Consider the following 19488-nt stretch of genomic DNA (forward strand, 5'->3'; position numbering starts at 1 on the left):
ATAATTAATGCATTACCTTAAACATTGCAGTTGCTCAGTAAATTATGTTGAAGGGCTAATGAAATGAAGTCCTCCCTACACTCCACATTTAATTCTGTTCTTTGCAACAGCAACAGGAGTAAAATATTATCCCAGTACTTAACTTGATTGACATTTTCTTATTTCAGAGAATAAAAGACCATGCCTTGAATTCTCTCATCTAAGTATAAAGGATTCCTTCAGAGATTTATTTATTCCACGAATAGAGATAATTCTGATGATGTATACAAGGAACAACCTAAACTGTGCTGAGCCACTGTTTGAACACAATAACTCACTTAATGTTAATTTCAACACACAAAAGAAAACAGTCTGGCTTATTCATGGATACAGACCAATGGGCTCCATCCCATCATGGCTTCAGAACTTCGTAAGCATTTTGCTGAATGAAGAAGATATGAATGTAATTGTAGTTGACTGGAACCGGGGTGCTACAACTTTTATTTATGATAGAGCGGTTAAAAACACCAGAAAAGTTGCTGTGAGTTTGAGTGGGCACATTAAAAATCTTTTGGTAAGTCTTGGAATTTTATGTATTATACATGCTATACAATATACAGTGTGTTACATTCAATACCACAAAGTGATAATAAATGATATACTTTTCCCCATAAGCATTAACAATTACTGGTTTAATATACTAATGTATGCAGCCATCTTTTCTTTGTCTGCCTAAATGAATAATTCTATACCTAGAAAAATATCCTGTGTTATTTTTAAAACATTATATTAAAATTTAGTGGTTATTATGTTTTATTTAAAAATCTTCTGAGATTTCTTTTAACTCTACCTATACCAACCTCAGAATAAAATAGTTAACCTATGTGGTGGGTGAGGGAAATAAACTTTACAATCATTACATTCTTCAAGTATCTTTAAAAATATATGGCTAAAATATTGGCATATAATTAAGTGTGAATCTGTAAAAGTAAAGAAAAAATCCTTTTTTCTTTTCCTTTCTTTTTTTGAGACAGAGTCTCACTCTGTTGCCCAAGCTGGAGTGCAGTGGCACGATCTTGGCTCACTGCAGCCTACACCTCCCAAGTTCAAGTGGTTTTCCTGAGTAGCTGGGATTACAGGTGCCCACCACAATGCCCAGCTAATTTTTGTATTTTTAGTAGAGACAAGGTTTCACCATGTTGGCCAGGCTGGTCTTGAACTCCTGACCTCAGGTGACCCGCCCACCTTGGCCTCCCAAATTGGTGAGATTACAGGCAAAAAATCATTTCAAAAAGTAGCATACTTCTGTCAACTTTGGAGGCAGACCTCAGATTAATTCAAGTCTGCTCAGGATTTGAATGGATCAAATAAAGTTCAGGCCAGTTCTATGTTATCTGTATTGTGAATGATTTTTGTTTACAAAGTCAACCCTTAGGGAGATCCCTGTCGATCCTAAAAGAAAGTAGGTAGTCGTGGGTATTTGAGAGAAGGAAGGGTGCTATCTGCTTTGGGGGCATTATTGGGCTTGAAATTTGAACTTGAGTTGTGTTGTGCTGAACTTTCCAGACTCTGCTAAAAACTGAACAAATAACAACATTTCCAAGAAGCAGTTATGTGTAGTGGCCAGGGGTCAGACTGGATGGGTTCAAAGTATATGTCCATCTTTTATCATCTATAATTTTGAACAATTACATAGCCTCTCTATGCTGCATTTCCTTATTTGTAAATATAGAATAACAAAATGTTACAAAAATATTTATATGAATATTGAATTAACATATATGTGCTTAATCAGTGGGTGACATTGAGTCATCATTGAGTAAGATCAACTTTCATTATCATTTTTACACCCCCAAATTTGGACAAAACAATACCATTGCTGTAGACAGACAGAGGAGATAATTGATTCAACCATCCCCACCAACAGACTTAATTACATCACTGATTTTTCCTGATGTTACTGGTGTTTTCTCAACTAATGAATATGTGCCTCAAAGTGTGGAGAATGTGAATGTTAAACAGAAATGTTTGGGAAAATTTGTAATATTAGATAAAATTCTAACAGTGCCTTTGCTTATAGAGGCTTCATATTACAGAGGAAGATTTAAATGACCAGCAGCATTGGAGTTTTGAGAGATACTCCCTCCTGGTTTGGGGCATGGCTGTGAGATCTGAAGGAAATCATAACCTTGTGCCTTGAAAGCCTGAGTGTAGTTTTTCATTAGTGGCAAGTGCTCCACATCTTTCTGTAAGCCATCAGACATGTCACTGTGTGGGCTGGACCATGATCTGCCCACAGGTCTCACACTAGCTCCCGAAGAGTGTGGTGGAAGTACACTCTCATGCAGTCTCCTATTTCCCTTCCTGGAGCTGAGACTAAGAGGTATTCAGAGGTCGGCCTTGGAAGATTGGACGCATCACTCCTTAGCTGGTGATCAGGGGAAGTCACCTAAAATCCATGAAATTAATTTTATCATCTCTGAAGTGAGAATTATTATTCAACTTTTGTGAATCTTCCTAAGGTTTTTGACACAACCTGATCAGATAGAACAAGAAAGCAAATTAGCATAAATTTTGGAGTGAGATCTAGGCTTATGTTTTAGTCCATTTGGGCTGCTATAACAAAATACCATAGGCTAGGTAGCTTATAAACAACAAAAATTTATTTCTCAGAGTTCTGGGGTCTGAGACATCCAAGAAGAAGGCATCAGCAGATTCAGTGTCTGGTGAGGGCCCAGTTCCTGGTTCATAGATTATGCCTTTTCACTGTGTCCTCACACGGTGGAAGAGTCGAAGGAGATCCCTCAGGTCTCTTCTATCTGGGCACTAATCCCTTGCATGAGGGTTCCACACTCATGACATAATTCTCCCAACCCACAAGAAGGCCTTACCTCCAAATATCATCACCTTGAGGATTAGAATTCCAACATATGAATTTTAGGGAGATACAAACATTCAGACCACAGCAAATTGGAATCTATCTTTTTGTCTTATGAATCTATGTGGCTTTGGGAAAGTCATTACTTCTGACACTGTTTCCTTAATAAAATGGGAATTGATCCAATGTTATTTATTTAGCATTTAATAGGTGCTGCTGACAGTTTTAGGCATTAGGATAAAAATGAATAACTCATAATGAAGTTGGAAGTATTAAATATGAACTTTATAAGGTCCATATCGAAGTAGCTAGCAGAAAGTAAACACCTAGTAATGTTGATTATTATAAAACACTTTGCTTATTAATTGTATTTTGCATATACTGTTCTGCATGAGATGATACAATTTTAAAATAAAAAATTGATATTGAAAATGAATTAAAAAATCAAATATTTTAGGCAAAAATTGAACAAAGATATAGTCGTTTTGAAATTGTAAAGTCTCTTTCCCTATATCCTCAAAATGAATTAAGCCAGAAAAAATAATGAATTTTAAAATGTTGATATATGAGGGAGGCATGATTTGTTATTACTTGAAATGAATACTGTAATATTGTCTTTTTAATTGCAGAAGCATGGTGCATCTCTTGACAATTTTCATTTCATAGGTATGAGCTTAGGGGCTCATATCAGTGGATTTGTTGGAAAGATATTTCATGGTCAACTTGGAAGAATAACAGGTAAAATTATTTTTATAAAATTATTGCTTTAGCATACTTTTAAGTCTCAGAAGTTACTTTGCAAATTTTTATTTTCTTTTTTCTTTTTTCTTTTTTTTTGAGACAGAGTCTCACTCTGTTGTCCAGGCTGGAGTGCAGAGGTGCAATCTTGGCTCACTGCAACCTCTTCCTTCTGGGCTCAAGTGATTCGCCTGCCTCAGCCTCCCGAGTAGCTGGGATTAAAGGCACCTGCTACCACACCGGCTAATTTTTGTTTTTTTAAATAGAGACAGTGTTTCACCATGTTGGCCAGACTGGTCTCGAACTCCTGACTTCAAGAAATCTGCCCACCTCTGCCTTCCAAAGTGCTTGGATTGCAGGCGTGAGCCACTGTGCCCAGCCACTTTACTTAAAATTTAGTGGGTACAATAATTACTCAATAGAAATTATGTACAAACATTTATTATTTTCTATGTTATATTTAAATATTGGCTTTGTTTTAGTTAGACTCTGAAGTTTTGTTAAGCTCTCAACAGAGCTTAAGTTACCCAAATGGAAATGGGAGAAAAATATCTATTTCTGTAGTCACAGCTAAATTTTAAGGACATACTATCCTAAGAATACAGAAGTAAATGTGACCCATTGAACAAAAATACTTTATGTATTAGCTAAGAATATAACTATTTACTTAGTTATCACAAACTGATGCATTTCAACTCTCTAAAAATTTTTACTTGAATGCTACAGAGGAATCAGGAATTGTATCCAATTTGAGGGGTTCTGGGTCCCCCTTCATATTTCTATAACAAAGTTACTGCATCCAGAAAACTCGGTCATCTAATAAGGCTGACATGGATTTTCATTCTTTCCTCTATGAGTGGTAGTGATTTTAGGAATAGGAGGATAATATCTCTTTCAACCAATTTACCTTTTTTGTTTTGATTTTTTTTTATTATTATACTTTAATTTCTAGGGTACATGTGCATAACGTGCAGGTTTGTTACATATGTATACTTGTGCCATGTTGGTGTGCTGCACCCGTCAACTCGTCAGCACCCACCAGTAACAGACAAACAGAGAGCCAAATCATGAATGAACTTCCATTCACAATTGCTTCAAAGAGAATAAAATGCCTAGGAATCCAACTTACAAGGGATATAAAGGACCTCTTCAAGGAGAACTACAAACCACTGCTCAGTGAAATAAAAGAGGACACAAACAAATGGAAGAACATACCATGCTCATGGATAGGAAGAATCAATATCGTGAAAATGGCCATACTGCCCAAGGTTATTTATAGATTCAATGCCATCCCCATCAAGCTACCAATGAGTTTCTTCACAGAATTGGAAAAAACCGTTTTAAAGTTCATATGGAACCAAAAAAGAGCCCGCATTGCCAAGACAATCCTAAGACAAAAGAACAAAGCTGGAGGCATCACGCTACCTGACTTCAAACTATACTACAAGGTTACAGTAACCAAAACAGCATGGTACTGGTACCAAAACAGAGATCTAGACCAATGGAACAGAACAGAGTCCTCAGAAATAATACCACACATCTACAGCCATCTGATCTTTGACAAATCTGAGAGAAACAAGAAATGGGGAAAGGATTCCCTATTTAATAAATGGTGCTGGGAAAATTGGCTAGCCATAAGTAGAAAGCTGAAACTGGATCCTTTCCTTACTCGTTATAGGAAAATTAATTCAAGATGTATTAGAGACTTAAATGTTAGACCTAATACCATAAAAACCCTAGAAGAAAACCTAGGTAGTACCATTCAGGACATAGGCATGGGCAAGGACTTCATGTCTAAAACACCAAAAGCAACGGCAACAAAAGCCAAAATTGACAAATGGGATCTAATTAAACTAAAGAGCTTCTGCACAGCAAAAGAAACTACCATCAGAGTGAACAGGCAACCTACAGAATGGGAGAAAATTTTTGCAATCTACTTATCTGACAAAGGGCTAATATCCAGAATCTACAAAGAACTCAAACAAATTTACAAGAAAAAAACAAACAACCCCATCAAAAAGTGGGCAAAGGATATGAACAGACATTTCTCAAAAGAAGACATTCATACAGCCGACAGACACATGAAAAAATGCTCATCATCACTGGCCATCAGAGAAATGCAAATCAAAACCACAATGAGATACCATCTCACACCAGTTAGAATGGCAATCATTAAAAAGTCAGGAAACAGCAGGTGCTGGAGAGGATGTGGAGAAATAGGAACACTTTTACACTGTTGGTGGGATTGTAAACTAGTTCAACCATTATGGCAAACAGTATGGCAATTCCTCAAGGATCTAGAACTAGATGTACCATATGACCCAGCCATCCCACTACTGGGTATATACCCAAAAGATTATAAATCATGCTGCTATAAAGACACATGCACACGTATGTTTATTGCAGCACTATTCACAATAGCAAAGACTTGGAATCAACCCAAATGTCCATCAGTGACAGACTAGATTAAGAAAATGTGGCACATATACACCATGGAATACTATGCAGCCATAAAAAGGATGAGTTTGCGTCCTTTTAGGGACATGGATGCAGCTGGAAACCATCATTCTTAGCAAATTATCACAAGAAGAGAAAACCAAACACCGCATGTTCTCACTCATAGGTGGAAACTGAACAATGAGATCACTTGGACTCAGGAAAGGGAACATCACACACCGGGGCCTATCATGGGGGGGGGGGAGGGATTGCATTGGGAGTTATACCTTTTTTGTTTTGAAAAAAAAAACAGCAATTATTCATATATATGGCCATAAAAGACTTATAATAACTTTAAGTGTTGATAAAAGAAAATACTGTCTTTAGTTAAGTTTCAAAGAAGGGGGAGAGAGGTGAATAACATATAGATAGTTACCTTTACAAGCCTTAAGCATATCCTTACTTAACTCTGTTTAGTTTTAATGTTAACAAATGTGTGAAAACAAATTAACTGAATGAATGTAGGAGGGTCAAGAAGTAGCAGTTTAGCCAGGATTTATTTATACAAAGTTCCCTAGTGCTTAAAGCCCATTCTATTTCAAAAACCTCACTTGCTCAATTTGTACTTAAATTGTGTTTACACGTACTAGTCTAGTTTGAATGGCCCCAAATACCAGGCAATCATCAGGGACTAAAAGGCCACCAAACATGGAGGTTCTACATCAGAATAATTTATAGGAAGACAGATGATTCTGTCTCATTCAGTCAAGCGGGTTAAATAAAATGGGGATAATAGAGGTGTGTGAAATGAAAAACATTACATTTTACTTTCAAATATCTTTTTAAGATAATTGTTTCTTCATTGTATAGATGTTCTGAAGAAACTGAATTTTATCTTCTCTCTCCGCTTTTTGACAGTTCCCAGAAAGTCGTGAGCCTAGAATTTTTATTTAGAAATTAGGATACCCCAGAAATAATATTCACACTCCATGGAATTTAAAATATATTTTTCTTTTCGTAAGAGTGTGTGAGAAAGTCTTATGAGAAATGGATAAGACAACATTGTTTATCCCATAGCCCAAATTATATTTGGCACCTGTAAAAGCTTTTCAGGTCTACAGATAAATCTGGAGTGAGCTAGTAAGGTACAGAGTTCAAGAAAGAATCAGATGGTACTCATTTTTTTTTTCCTTCAGGAGAAATAGTTGTAGTTATTATTAAATGTAAACTACTGTATTACTCCTAATTCAGTCTCACATAAAAATTCTCCAAAAAATCCTACAATATTTTGTTGTGGCTTAACCTGAAAAGTTCTGAAGGTTAGTAGTAGTATTCAAATAATGAAATTACCTGCTGTTCCTCCACTTTCATTTGTGTTTAGATATGTTTTTGGATAGGTTTAAACTAAAAGTATAAATGCTTTTTATGTTTATAATGTGTATGCAATGTAAGGAGCTCTGTAGACTTGATTAGACTGATAGTTTCTTTCTTGCTTTCCAGGTCTTGACCCTGCTGGGCCAAAGTTCTCCAGAAAACCACCATATAGAAGATTGGATTACACTGATGCAAAGTTTGTGGATGTCATCCATTCTAACTCCAATGGTAACAAATCAGGATTTATTACCTAATTATTTGAAAATAAAAGGGAAAATGTAGACCCTGGGCAAGGGGATAGCATAAGAAGAAAAAACATCATGGATAAAATGATTTTAAATCTGTAATTATAGAATGATAATATTTCCTAAGTAATATTTCTTAGGGTTAGTGATTTCCTGCATTGTCAAATGGCACTCTTTGACTTCAGTTTGCCTCCTTCAGGTTTCAAGATGTGTCATGTCATCCTAAAACACTGAAATAAATAACTAAGAGTTCATTCTGTTCATGCTGTTGACAATTTTATTGATTTGATCACATTTTCCCCCATGTTTAACGTTCCTGATGTATTTAGGGTACCATTCTACCTACTTATTTTCCTGCTGTGATATATATCAACTAGAACTGAACACAGCATTTCAGCCACAAAGAATAGTCTTCCTTAAATGTAAGGAAATAATTTTTCTGTTGTTTTTAATTATCTTAGCTGAAAATCTCTAACAGGGTATTGGATTTTTGGCCAGAGTAAAACTGAACAGACGCTTTTAAGAAACAGACTGTCCTCATGCCTTTCCTGATTTGAATTTGTTGATACTAATATTTATTGAGCACTTCCTATACATTAAGCAGTGTAGTGTTTTGAGTGCTTGTATGAATTAATTAGTGAATCCTACTAAATTTCCATTAGATAGATAACTATCATTCCATTTGCAGTTGAGGAAGCTAGAATAAAGGTTGTAAGGTCTGTAAGTGGCAGAGTCAGAATTTGAAATCATATGTTTTGATTCCAGATGATGCGCTTAACCAGTATATTATACTTATAAACTGAATCAGGAGAGGATATGGTGCTCAGATAGAGACAAGGGCAGTGACACTAAGATTACTCCTCTGAATTAATCTTGTGGTAATCTATACTACCATACTAGGGTGTGTGTGTGTGTGTGTGTGTGTGTGTGTGTGTGTGTGTGTGTGAATGTGAAATACGTAAATGCCATAGACGCAATTTTTCAACCCCCATGACTACATGTCAATAGATTGAGACTCCAGTGGTAATTCTGCTCCTTATTTGGAATCTATGTTCACCTACTTCTATAAGCAGTCAAAACCAAAGGAGTCATAGTTGTAGTGTTATCCAAACCTCTCATGTCTTTATTATCTCCAACTCTTTATATCAGCTTGGCACACTCACATACAATATACCTATTGGCCAATTAATCTGTAATCTCTTGTCTGAATTTTTTCTGAAACTCTAACTTATTGGGGGAACCCACCCCCAATATTTCAACGTAGGTTCTTTCTGTTTTGCATAAGTGTTGGCCATCTGAGAAATAAAGAGAGACAGTATAACGAGAAGAATTTTACAGCTGGTCTGCCGGGGGTGACATTACATGTCGGTAGGACTGTGATGCCCGCCTGAACCTCAAACCAGCAAGTTTTTATTAAGGGTTTTAAAAAGGGGAAAGAGGCTGGGTGCCGTGGCTCATGCCTGTAATCCCAGCACTTTGGGAGGTGGAGGCGGGCAGATCACAAGGTCAGGAGATTGAGACCATCCTGGCTAACACGGTGAAACCCTGTCTCTACTAAAAATGCGAAAAATTAGCCAGGTGTGGTGGCGGGCGCCTGTAGACCCAGCTACTTGGGAGGCTGAGGCAGGAGAATGGTGTGGACCTGGGAGGCGGAGCTTGCAGTAAGCCGAGATTGCGCCACTGCACTGCAGCCTGGGCAACAGAGCAAGATTCCATCTCAAAAAAATAAAAGGGGAAAGAGTGTAAGAACAGGGAGTAGGTACAAAGATCACATGCTTCAAAGGGCAACAAGCAGAACTACCGATAAGGTTCTATGTTCAGTGGAGCAAGTATTTTCTTGACAAACATCTTAAACAACAGAAAACAGGGTTTGAGAGCAGAGAACTGGTCTGACCACAAATTGCCAGGGTGGAGATTTTCCCCACCCTAGTAAGCCTGAGAGTACTGCAGGAGACCAGGGCGTATCTCAGTCCTTATCTCAACCACATAAGACAGACATTCCCAGAGTGGCCGTTTATAGACCTCCCCCCAGGAATGCATTCCTTTGCCAGAGTATTTATATTCTTTGCTAAGAAAAGAATTTAGCAATATCTCTCCTACTTGCACATCCATTTATAGGCTCTCTGCAAGAAGAAAAATATGACTCTTTTTGCCCAGCCCCACAGGCAGTCAGAACTTATGGTTGTCTTCCCTTGTTCCCTAAAAGTCACTGTTATTCTGTTCTTTTTCAAGGTGCACTGATTTCATGTTATTCAAACACACATGTTTTACAATCAATTTATACAATTAACACAGTTATCACAGTGGTCCTGAGGTGACCTATATCCTCAACTTATGAAGATAACAGGATTAAGGGATTAAAGTAAAGACAGGCATAAGAAATTATAAAAGTATTATTTGGGAACTGATAAATGTCCATGAAATCTTCACAATTTATGTTCCTCTGCCACGGCTCCAGCCGATCCCTCCATTCGGGGTCCCTGACTTCCCACAACACTAACTTCAATTCTGCCTATGGCCTTTTGACTTAGCTCTTCATACTTCTTATTATTTTTGTTTGCATTTTTTACTTATCCTAATGAACTGTCTTGGATTTTCTTATATTCTCAACATCTTTTGATGATGCAACCTATCAGATCTAACCTGCCACTGGAGGCCACATAGTTGGAACATTGGATTGATCTTTATGACTATCACAAATAAGAAACACAGATTTTTGATATTGCATATGTACCTGAGAAATTTCTGAATGATATGCGTGGACTCAGCACATACCTGGTGAACTGCCTTTTCCTTGAATACTAGACAATGACCACATATTCTACTTGCCAATAATCCTCATTTTTACTCAGTTGTGAGTGTTCAAAAAGCCATGTGGCCTTTCCAATTTGTGGATTAGATAATTAGGGCATACATTCTTGTTGAGATATTGGGGAAAATTATGAGTCCAATATCCAAAAGATAGGATGCTTTTGAAACCCTCATATTGGGTTTGCAAAACATCTCATCTGTTATTCTTGTCTGGAACTCCAAAGGACATTACAGAATCATGAGTAAAGCTGAACAAACCAGCCTTCTTATGGTCTGCAGAAAGCTTCTAGTTATCTGAGTTGCCTCCGCCAAAATCGCATTTACTGAGTTCTTGTTTAAGTAGATTCTGAATTGTTAGAGCTCCTAGTTATCTGACAGAAGAAAACAATAGCCTTCTTTGTAGGAAATTCACATAATTCAGTCTCAAATTAATTTTACAAAAACAGTTTACCATCCAAGATAGCCAGGCACACTTGAAGCAAAAATAATAAAGATTAATCTTCATTTAGATGAATGATAGTGAATTGCAGAAAAGTCCATCATCAAACCATACAAGTTTATTTAAATAAGGTGAATAAGATTGACCAGAGTTACAATTGAGTTCTCATCAGAAACAATGGAATATAGGAAACAACAGAACGGTTGCTTCCATATGGTGAAAGGAAACAACTGCTAAGATAGTATCCCAATCTGTTTCAAGAATAAATGTATTTTGTTTCAGACAAATTTAAACTGTCTGAAACAAAATACATTTATTCTTGAATGTATTTGTCATGAGCAGAAAGGTTACTCTTCAGATATTCATGAGCAGAATGTATTCTTCAGGCAAAAGGAGAATTATTCTTAGATTGTGGCTATTTAGGAAGGAAGAACAATGAACTAGTTAAATCTAAGCATATACTGATGACATAAAATACTGTTAATAATTTTTTATGGATTTGAAATATAGAGAAAATTAAAATAAGCTAAAATAGCATACGATTTTGGGCGATAAATGAATTTCAAGCTTTCTGTGTTCCTTTCATTGTATAGAAAGAAGGTGAAAATGACCGTCAATAACTGAGGTTCACAAGTATAGTATTCCTGTTGAATCTTTAGGGTATCTAGCAAGAAAAGAATAAAAGAGTACTTCCAGGCTAATGAAGGACAAAAATTGAATAAACTTTTTATGAAGTCAAAAGAAGGTAAGAAAAGAGAGAAAGAATTCATAAAACATCTAAAGCAAATAGAAGGTAGATAATAAGATAGTAAAATTAAACACAACTATACAATTAAGATAAATGGACTTATGCTCTAATTAAAATATTGTGGTTGTCAAACTTGATTAAAAAGATAAAATCCAACTCTTATTTATTAAAGACATATATAAAAGCAAGGAAGCAAAATATTTGAAAGTAGAAGGGTGATAAATATGCAAATATTATCCTCCAAATGGTGATAAATCTATATTAGACAAAATTGATTTTATCATACAAACTAATAAAAATATGGATGGACTTTAAAATAATAAAACTTTGAACTCACAAAGAAGATATAACAATTCTAGTTTGTATGCACCTAATAACACAGCTTCAAATACGTAATGCATTATTAACAATAACACATTACAAAAAAAGGCAACTGCATAATCATAGTGAATAATTTTAATTAACACAATTGATCTCATAGATATTTATAGAACATTACACTTGAGAACTGCAGAATTTACAGTCTTCTGAAACACACATGAATATTTTACCTAAAGTTAACCATATACTGAGCCTTAAAAAAATGCTGAAACATTTCGATATACCTAATGTAAATGACAAGTTAATGGGTGCAGCACACCAACATGGCACATGTATACATATGTAACAAACCCACAGGTAGTGCACATGTACCATAGAACTTAAAGTATAATAATAAAAAAAGAAAAATGAATACATAAATAAATATAATCAGAGTTATGAGGGCATTAGCCAAATGTAACAAACAAACAAAAAAGAATTGAAAGCAAATAAAAATGTTTGGATCTGGAAAAAAAACAAGATTCTCAAACATTTCAAAGTATAGAAATCATAGAGTAATCTTCTCTATCTTTAATGCACTTAATCCAAATAAATAACAAAAATATAACTAAAACCCATACGTTTTAGAAAGTGAAAAATCACACTTAAAAATAACTAATGAATACAATAATAAATAATATAAATATGAAATATTTTGAATTGAATATTCACATTATTGCATGTTAAAACTTTTTGGATTCAGCAAAAGTCATGTCTAGAAGTTAATGTATAGTTTTGAGTACAGCTATTTTAAAAGGCTGAAAATCAATCACTAATCTAATAATCTTGAAAAATTAAGAATTAAACAATATAAACACACACAAATGAAGAAAGAAACAAATATTAAGCGTACCAAATAAATTAATGGAATAAAAATTATGAATTGCAGATGCTTTAAAAAGCCAAAATTTGCACTTTAGAAAAGATAAAAATGAATTATTATTTGAAAATTTATTTATATCACTTTTGCCTTCTTTCCATACAATGAAAGGAACATAGAATGCTTGAACTTCATACATCTCTTCTAAAAATAAATTCTTGGAGAGAAAAAACAGAACAAAAAGAGAAGACGCAGCTAGTATCAGTAATTACGTGGTTCTGTTTCCATCAACTGGATTCTGAAGCTGAAAAAAAACCTTGCACTCATGTAAAACACAAAAATTATTTCCTTGTGGTATGCATAAATCTGAAAGAAAAATAAATGGTTTATGAGCGATTATTTTTAAAGCCTTCGTAACACTGGGATAATGAATAATATTTTCCCAAAGTACACAAAACTCTCTAACCCAAATGAAAAGATTAAAATGTCAGATTATATAAAAATTGAGAATGTTATAAATATTTGAAGAATGTGAACAGCAAGCCATAAAAAAAAGCAGGAAAAGAGATAAAGACCCACTGTCAGTCAATAATAAAGACAAAGATAACCTCGTTAAGAAAAAGTCAGGACATTAGGAAGGATACAGCTGAATAGGCAATAAACGTATAAAAAGTTCTTAAAGTTAGAAACAAATACAAATTAAAACCCAAATAAGAAGCCATATGCTTAAAATTCAAAAGTTTGACAAGAGCATTTATTGGCAAAGATGTGGTACAACTATTCAGCATTGTGTATTAAATCAAAGATACTCATATTCTATAACAATTCCAGTCCTAGGTATATAACCAACTGATGTACCTTCACGTATGCTTTAATATATATGTTCAAAATGTTCATAGTTTGAACACATTAGCTCCAAATCGGAAACAACACAAATGTACCACAATAGGATAATGGAAAAATAAATTGTGATATGTTCATACAATGAAATAATATATGACAATAAATTACTGTTTTTACACCTGACAATGTGGATTAATAGCACAAATGTAGTAATAATCTAAAAAGCCAGAAACAAAATGATACATAAAATATGAGTAAGTTCATATTTTTTACAAAGGGGAAATCTAAACTATAGGGTTTGGGGAGTCATCCTTAGAAGGGAAAGAAGAAAAACAGGCTGAGTGCAGTGGCTCACACCTGTAATCCCAGCACTTTGGGAGGCCGAGGCGGGGGGATCACGAGGTCAGGAGTTTGAGACCAGCCTGGCCAGCGTGGTGAAACCCCATCTCTGCTAAAGATACCAAAAATTAGCTGGGCATGGTGGCACATGCCTGTAGTCCCAGCTACTCGGGAGGCTGAGGCAGGAGAATTGCTTGAACCCGGTAGGCAGAGGTCACAGTGAGAGGAGATCATGCCATTGCACTCCAGCCTGAGAGACAGAGTCAGACTCCATCTCAAAAAATAAAATAAAATAAAATAAAATAATAACAACAAATAATTTTATTTTAAAAAAGAGGATGGGTTAGCGATTAGGGGACAGAAAGAAACTTGTGGCTGGGTAAGGGCACAAAGGGGGCTTCTAGGTGCTATTTCTTTACATGAGTATGGTAGCCCCATGGCTGTTTGCTTTATAATAATTAGCCTATAGATTTATGTTGAATGTTCTTTTTCTGCATGTGCCTTATATTTTACAATAAAAGGAAAATTAAAAAGTCATAGCTGCTCTCCCCACCCTTCTTGAAACTAAGAGAATGAATGATCTAAACAGACCAAGCTGCCCCCCTCCCATCTGATAAAAGGGAAATAACATGCCTGAATCAAGGGCTGCTTGTAAGTTAATGACAAATTTCTTTTTTTCCGCTCTGATTCCTAGGGAGCGCTGTTGGTTTGAGTCTACTTCAGTGGCAGATTGGAGAAAATGACGGTTCCAAACTGGAAACCCCTAGTCTTGGAACTCCATATGGAGTTCAAATATGAGGAAATTTCACAGATCTCTAACACTGTTTTTTTTTTTTTCTTGTTTTTATGACTCCCCTCTCCCCAGCCTCAGTGTACATGCCCAGTGTTCTAATGTGGTACTAACAACTCATCAGAGGTTCTGGTACATCCTAGAACTAAGTCAAGTTGCAGCATCTAAACCCTTACTGTCAGAATCATCTATTTATCTTTGTTTTATACTAAATCTATGACTGATCTCTTTCATGAGTTCACTGTGTTGTAGGAAATCTTTTGTGCCCCAGAATAAAGCATTGTAATCTTATTTGGCAGCACAATTTTGTATCAAATCACAGTCCTGAGTATTCTGGGCTTGCTAGCCCTTTTCACTGTTAAGGCTTTTCTGAGTTATATGCTGGTAACGGGCTCAGAATCAGTACATTCGCCAGTGCTCCAATGATCTACAGGGCTACACAAGCCCTTGAGTCAAAGCTATGAGTTTCATGTCACTCTCACTCAAACTGCTCCAGCCGAGGCAGCTTAGTTTTTAGATTTTTTTCCAGTTAGTGCATCCAGCACCAGCAGATCTTAAAAATTATGACCCAAAGTGAAAGCAAATCATCACACTGATCGAAAAGGCTCTGTAGGACTTGGCTTCCTTTGCTCCGAAGCTCCCTGTTACATGTTAGGCTTCAGCCACGCTGGCTTCTTCCCCGAGCATATTCACACAAATATCCACTGGGCTCACCGCCTCACATCCTTCGCATTTTTGCTCCACTCCACCTTCTTCAAGTAGCAAATTCCTTAACCAAATAACTTAAACATGCAACTACCACCCTCACTAGACCCTTCCTGTCCTCTTGTTCTACTGAACTGTTCTCTATAGCACTTATTATTGTTTGACATACTCTGTATTTACTTGTTTATTATGGTTTCTTTCCACTATAAAATATTTGTCACTGCAAGTAATTTTGCTCTATTTCTTTTTTCACTTATGTGTTCATACCACAAAAAACTGTGACTGACCCATAGTAAACTGGTGACTCGCAAACATGTTAAATTAATGAAATATACTTTTCATGAAGAATTTATAGAAGTAAACCTTATCTTTATAAAAACACTTATTTTCAATTCTAATATTTAAAGAATAACTTTGAATGGATTTTATAGGATATTTTGTTTTATGCAAGCTATTCACCAGATTATATACACATTATGATGCTTGGGTGCTTTTCTTCTCAGGCTTAGGCATTCGAGAGCCCTTGGGACATATAGATTTTTATCCAAATGGAGGAAAGAAACAACCTGGCTGTCCTAAATCAATTTTCTCAGGTATACTGACAGTATTTTTGAATGAATTAGATAATATTTGAAATGATGAAAGAAAATAACTTACTTTTCCCCCCTTCATCTGTAGGCAGTGTTTTGATTTCATCACCATTGCCCATGACTCAGGAGAGTTATTGGTTAACAGTGGTTTAATTTGACCATGCTTAGTTCATAAAGGTTACTAGTAGACATCCATTTGGTCATGGATGAGACTTCTTACATTATATTTTTAATAATTTTAGTTCATCATTTTAAACATTAGGAGAAATTGTAAGTCACTGAGGAAGCACACGTAGCTAAAGTATCATATAATAACACTTTGATCTCAGGATTTAATCTTAACCATCACAATATTACTGTACAAAGACAAATTTAAAATCTCTTGACACTTGATTGTTCTGTACATAAAGATAGCCGAGCAGCTTCCCCAAGTGTGGAATTTGGTTCATGTCAGAGCCATTGCAAGAAATGTTCTCAGGTCCACAATGGCAGCTGGTCCAATAACACATGACCAAAGGCCTCTGTAGCAAAAGAACTTTGGTGAAAAGGATGAGGATGTGCAAGGTTGGAAAAGAAAAGGAAGGTAATAAAGTTTTAATGTCACCTGGTTTCATGATCATCTTTGTCATTAGGTGGAAATGTTAGGAGTACAGGATTAGAAGGAAAAGATGTGTACACTAGTGATTAAGTATAGTAGCACTGTGTAGAGCTTGTGAAACACTGAAATAAACCTTTTTGCTGTGTTAATTATTACTTTAAAAATTTATTATAAATCTCATGCAAAAGACATACTAAATTTAAGTTTTAATTGGTACTATTTGTTTAGTGGTTTGACATAAAACTGTGTATTATAGTCAGTAATATTCATAAGGTACATAGTATTTAGCAAAACTTCATCTTTACTTTGTTTTTAAATGTACTTGAACATGGATTAATATATCTGCAGTTCTTTGCTTTTTTTTTTAACTCTTAAGGAATTAAATTCATTAAATGCAACCACGAGAGAGCAGTTCACTTGTTCATGGCATCTTTGGAAACAAACTGCAATTTTATTTCATTTCCTTGTCATTCATACAAAGATTACAAGACTAGCTTATGTGTGGACTGTGACAGTTTTAAGGAAAAATCATGTCCTTGGCTGGGTAAGAGAGGTTATTATAGTTACTCTCATTCTTATTTAATATGAATAACATAATTGTTAGTATTTTCTGGTGGAAGCTAAACTGTGTACTCTGTTTACTTGTTAATAAATGACCATTTTATGGAAAAATTATCTGTAGAGATGTGGTACAGAGTAAATATATCATTCCCTACTAAACATTTTTAATATATTTAATGAGAGGAACATGATCAACTGCCTTTTTATGTTCAGTGTAGTGGGCAGATTAGGTGGCTTTATAATGATCCTTGTTTCGGATGTACAAAAATATCTAACTATCATCCAACTATATTTTCACTTAAAGAAAGAAACTTGCACAGTCTTGGCAACACCGAGGTGTGTTTTTGTTTGTTTGTTTGTTTGTTTTTGTTTTGTTTTTTGGAGGTCTTAGGAACAAGTGAAGAGGTGTGAGCCATGGTTAGCTTCTCATTTGCTATCAGCAAGTAGACATGAAACATGGTTACATGGTTCACACCTTCTAAATGGATAAAGCTTGCTAAGAGCAGTTCAGTATTGCTACTTCTGATAACTAAAACCTGCCAATAGGAAATTATAGAGAAGAAATTTACATAAAAATATAATATTGGAACTGGAAAGAATTTCAGAGGCTGTTTACTCAGGGTTTTTCAAAGAGAGCACCAGATCCAAGCATGCCATGAGCATGTAAACATCTGGTCAGTATCGTGGCAGAATTCTCCAGAGATGTTTCCAAAGCCAAAGGGGTTCAAGGAATGGGTAGTGATTACAAAGGCTAAATTAAACCAAATTCTGAAGCACGATTAGCACACATTGAGAACACCCTAGGAGGGGTATGCACCGTTCCGGCATTGCCAATTTGATTTTTCTCATAGACTTTTCTGTCTATAAGACATCATATGGGATTAGTTTTCTTCAGACCTCCTGTTGTGGATTGCTTTTCTGGTCCCATCCTTCTTCCATGTAATGAGAAAATTGTAAGCCAGAGTGAATATGTAAATTACGTAAAGGCATAAGTTAGAACTTGAGTAAAACCTCTGAATTCTTAATTTACTATTCTTTCTACCATATTCAAATCTCAAATTTGGAGGTAGCAATATGGGAACAAAGAAATACATGAAGCATATTAAATACATATTAATATAAAGTTTATTTTATAAGTAATTTTTATCAATATATCAACATATTATAATAAATATTCTACATGTACACATAATATATTTATCTGAAATATATATATTATATGCACAATATATAGTACATGTAAAGTATACCTATACTGTATATATATATAATATATATAACGTATGCACACGCATGCCATATCTGTATGTATTATACGTATTGGAGAATTAGGGAGCTATACTCATGGAGCTATATTGTATGTTTAAGTTTTATGTAGTCAATTTACTCTGCTGAATTTATTAGAAATAATTACATGTAAAATTCTGAATTTATAACAGTAAAACTCCTACAAATGGACTATAGCCATATGAATGGAGTATGCTAAGCTTTGATAAGATTTTGAGGGAGCAGATTTATTTGTGAATCCTGAATTTAAGAGTTGTTATTGTAATTAAAATAAATGGGATGCTGCATTATTTGAAAAAATGCTTTTTAAGCTATCAAAATCCACAATGATCATGATGATGATTATACACACTGATCTTTTAGTTACTTTAGTGATTTGACATTTTTGTTATTTGATGGAAATCCAATTTCTAATGTTCTATTTCTCAAATCTCAGGTTATCAAGCCAAGCTACTTAAAGATGTTTTGAAAGAAAGGATGAAAGGAGGACCTGTTAGGACCACTGTGTTTTTGGATACTAGTGGCATATATCCATTCTGTAGTAAGTTAACACTTTTAACAAACAAACAAATTTTTAGTTTTTTTACACTAATCTACATTTGATTCAAAGTGTTCTTTGCACCCACTCAAATTCCATCATGTTCTTTCAGGCAAATTTAAAATTTGCTATAGCCAGTGGGACAAATTCAACTAAGGACTTGATCTTTTTTTAGATAAAATGGAGAGATGCTTGGGTAATATTTTCGCAAAGAAACAATCAAGGTTGCACTCCTTCATCCTAAATTTACATATTGTCCTTTTCACCTCTAGAGTTATTTTGGCATATAACATATTAAGGAGCCATATATATATGTGTATATATATAGTATGAACACCCATTTGGAAACCAAAACTAGATTATTAATATATAAATATTAAAAAGGACAAGAAAGTAGTAATCCTCATAA

The 19488-nt window shown here is 35.0% G+C and overlaps 1 protein-coding gene across 1 annotated transcript in view; it reads left to right on the forward strand.

Annotated features, from left to right (window-relative positions):
• The window catches only part of LIPI (lipase, member I), a 121893-nt gene that overhangs the window by 20272 nt on the left and 82133 nt on the right, over nt 1-19488 (forward strand). The window contains exons 2-7 of the mRNA XM_011953438.1: nt 168-553; nt 3487-3595; nt 7532-7633; nt 16009-16098; nt 17070-17237; nt 18978-19082. Of these exons, the coding sequence (XP_011808828.1) occupies nt 168-553; nt 3487-3595; nt 7532-7633; nt 16009-16098; nt 17070-17237; nt 18978-19082 (960 nt within the window). The remainder of the gene's footprint in view (nt 1-167; nt 554-3486; nt 3596-7531; nt 7634-16008; nt 16099-17069; nt 17238-18977; nt 19083-19488) is intronic.

The sequence above is a fragment of the Colobus angolensis genome, unplaced genomic scaffold (assembly GCF_000951035.1).
Source record: "Colobus angolensis palliatus isolate OR3802 unplaced genomic scaffold, Cang.pa_1.0 Scaffold360, whole genome shotgun sequence".
Taxonomy (NCBI): domain Eukaryota; kingdom Metazoa; phylum Chordata; class Mammalia; order Primates; family Cercopithecidae; genus Colobus; species Colobus angolensis.